This window comes from Amblyomma maculatum, chromosome 3, assembly GCF_055883805.1.
Source record: "Amblyomma maculatum isolate TAMU_Amacu chromosome 3, ASM5588380v1, whole genome shotgun sequence".
NCBI lineage: Eukaryota > Metazoa > Arthropoda > Arachnida > Ixodida > Ixodidae > Amblyomma > Amblyomma maculatum.
In genome coordinates this window covers 99,110,902-99,113,581 of record NC_139346.1, presented here as the reverse complement: position 1 = coordinate 99,113,581, position 2,680 = coordinate 99,110,902, and the positions used below count along the sequence as shown (strand labels likewise).

Below are 2,680 nucleotides of genomic sequence, written 5' to 3'. Positions count from 1 at the left end.
AACTTGAGTTATTTCTCTGACCGACTCTGAGCCACTCTGCACTCTCCCTATCTCTTAATGTTACCCCTACCATTTTTCGTTCCATAGCCCTTTGAGTTGTCCTCAACTTAAGTAGAAACCTCTTGGTTAGCCTCCACGTTTCAGCAGCATAGGTGAGTACAGGTAAGATACAACAGTTGTATACTTTCCTCTTAAGCGATACCGGTAAGCTGCTGGTCATAATCTGCGAGTGCTCGCCAAAAATGCGCTCCATTCCAATCTTATTCTTCTTGTTATTTCGTTTTCATGGTCTGGATCTGCGGTTACTACCTGTCCTAAGTAGACAAATTCATCTACTACTTTCATTGCTTCGCTACCTAACGTAAACTGCTGTTCCTTCCCGAGGCAGTTGAACATTACTTTAGTCTTCTGCATATGAATTTTTAAACCTCCTTTTCTACTTTTCCTGTCTACGTCATCAATCATTATTTGCAGTTTATTCCCTGAGTAACTTAGCAAGGCAATGTCATCAGCAAATCGCAGATTACTGAGGTATTCTCCATCTATCCTTATCCCTAATTGCTCCCATTCCAAGTTTCTGAATACTTCCACTAAACAAGCTATGAATAGAACTAGGGAGATTGTGTCTCCTTGCCTAACACCTTTCTTTATGGAAATGTTTTTACCTTCTTTATGCAGAACTATGGTTGCTGTGCAGCAGCTATATATATCTTAGGGCACGGCAGCTCTGCAACTATGCAGTCTAATCCGTTTGTCTTCTTGGTGCAGCTAATCGGAGTCTTGGTGCTGATACCGCCACGGACTGACGCGCCTGTCACGCCAGCTACGATCGTCGACGCAAAGAAACCGGATCATCGCGCATGCTGCTTGCCGGCTGCAGTGCTTCATGACGATGTGATACAGCATGGCCGCCCTGGAAAATCAACATCAGAAGCCCGGGCGATCTTCAGCGACACACTGGCGGCGCTGCAAGCTTCGTGGGCGAATATAAAGGCCGGACATCACGACCCGCGAGCCATAGGGCACGGCAGCTCTGCAACTATGCAGTCTAATCCGTTTGTCTTCTTGGTGCAGGTGAGCAAACATTATGGAAAATGTATCCGCTCGAATAACCCTTGTTTGATTGTGCTGCCGTGCCCTCGGCTTGCGTGTCCATTGCTTTATGATTTATCTGTCCATCTTGTACAACTGCTACTGCTTGCTGGAGACGTGGAAACTAACCCTGGTCCCGACATATCACAACTTTCTAGACAGTTGCAGCAAATTGCAGACGACCTGAAGGTTATTAAAGAGGAGCGGCTCACTTCAATAGACACCAAACTAGAAAGGCTAACGTCTCTTGATGATAAGGTTTCCACCTGCTTAAACCAAGTCGCTACGTTGCAGGAAACAGTGGCATTCCTTGAAAAGAAAATCGACCACCTGGAAAACTACTCGAGAAGAAATAACTTAATCGTGTATGGGGTCCCTGAGGACCCCGAGGAAAGTAACAGCTCACTTGAAAATTTAGTTAACGGCGAAATCTTCAGGGACACACTAAAGGTTGAACAGGTAGCCATAGAAAGAATACACCGGCTGGGCAAACAAGAAGCGACAAAATGCAGGCCTGTAATTCTAATGCTGCGGGATTTTCGAGACAAATCTGCAATCTTAAGAACCTGTACAAAATTAAAAAACACTGATTACTCGATTGGTGAAGATTTTTCAGCAAGAGTGCGTGAAATTAGAAAAAAGCTCTGGAAAACTGGTAAGGAAATGAAAGATTCAGGGCAGAAAGCTTCCCTGGTTTTCGATAAGTTACGAATCAACAATGATCTGTACCGATGGGATGACGAGACACAAAGTATTGTTTTGCTTCGATCTTACACGCAGACGGCTAACCATAAAAACCAGAAAGACAGTGTCGCTTCAACTGAAACAGATTCCCGGACTGCTAACCAAAAAAACGACAGAGCCGAAACACGGTCGCTACGTTCACGCCACCCGCCTCAGCCTCCGAAATAACATTTGCTAACATGAACGTTCGCAGCATAGTGAACAAAACAACTTACCTTGAATCATTGCTCCTCTGCATCAGCCCTGATTTTGTTGCCATCACAGAAACATGGTTAACAAACAATATAAAAGATTTCGAAGCAACTCTCCCCAACTATGCAATTGTGAGAAAGGATAGGCTGACACGTGGCGGGGGCGTTGCTATCCTAATAAAAAAGGAAATCCCATTCGAGGTTCTGCCTGACGTCGAAGATGTCGAAGCAATATTTTGCAAACTCCTGTATTCACCGCGACCAGTCTTTATCGGCTGCGTGTATCGCAGCCCGTCTTCAAACACCGATGTTCTGCATTCCTTGCACGCTTACATGCTTAGGCACTTGCTTGGATCGAGGTTAATCTTATTGGGCGATTTCAATTTACCCTGTGTTAACTGGAACACTATGCAACATCATTCTAAACACGCAGACATACTGTTTGATACCATGCTAACGTTTAATTTATGTCAAATAATAAATAAACCAACTCGTGTACAAGGTGGCAGTTCAAACATACTTGATATAGTTTTCCTTAGTGATCACTTCCCAACAGAAAAAGCAAAATTTCAGCTTCTAGATGGTATGTCAGATCACAAGATAACATTATGCAATGTACCTATTCATGACATTCTAACGCACTCGAAATCATT

The 2,680-nt window shown here is 43.9% G+C and overlaps 1 protein-coding gene across 1 annotated transcript; it reads left to right on the top strand.

Annotated features, from left to right (window-relative positions):
• The first annotated feature begins 719 nt into the window (after window positions 1-719).
• On the top strand, window positions 720-2,004 carry LOC146195405 (uncharacterized). The gene has a single exon (XM_084596792.1). It carries the CDS (start codon window positions 736-738, stop codon window positions 2,002-2,004), a length of 1,269 nt encoding a protein of 422 aa, XP_084452918.1. The 5' UTR covers window positions 720-735.
• The last annotated feature ends 676 nt before the right edge of the window (window positions 2,005-2,680 follow it).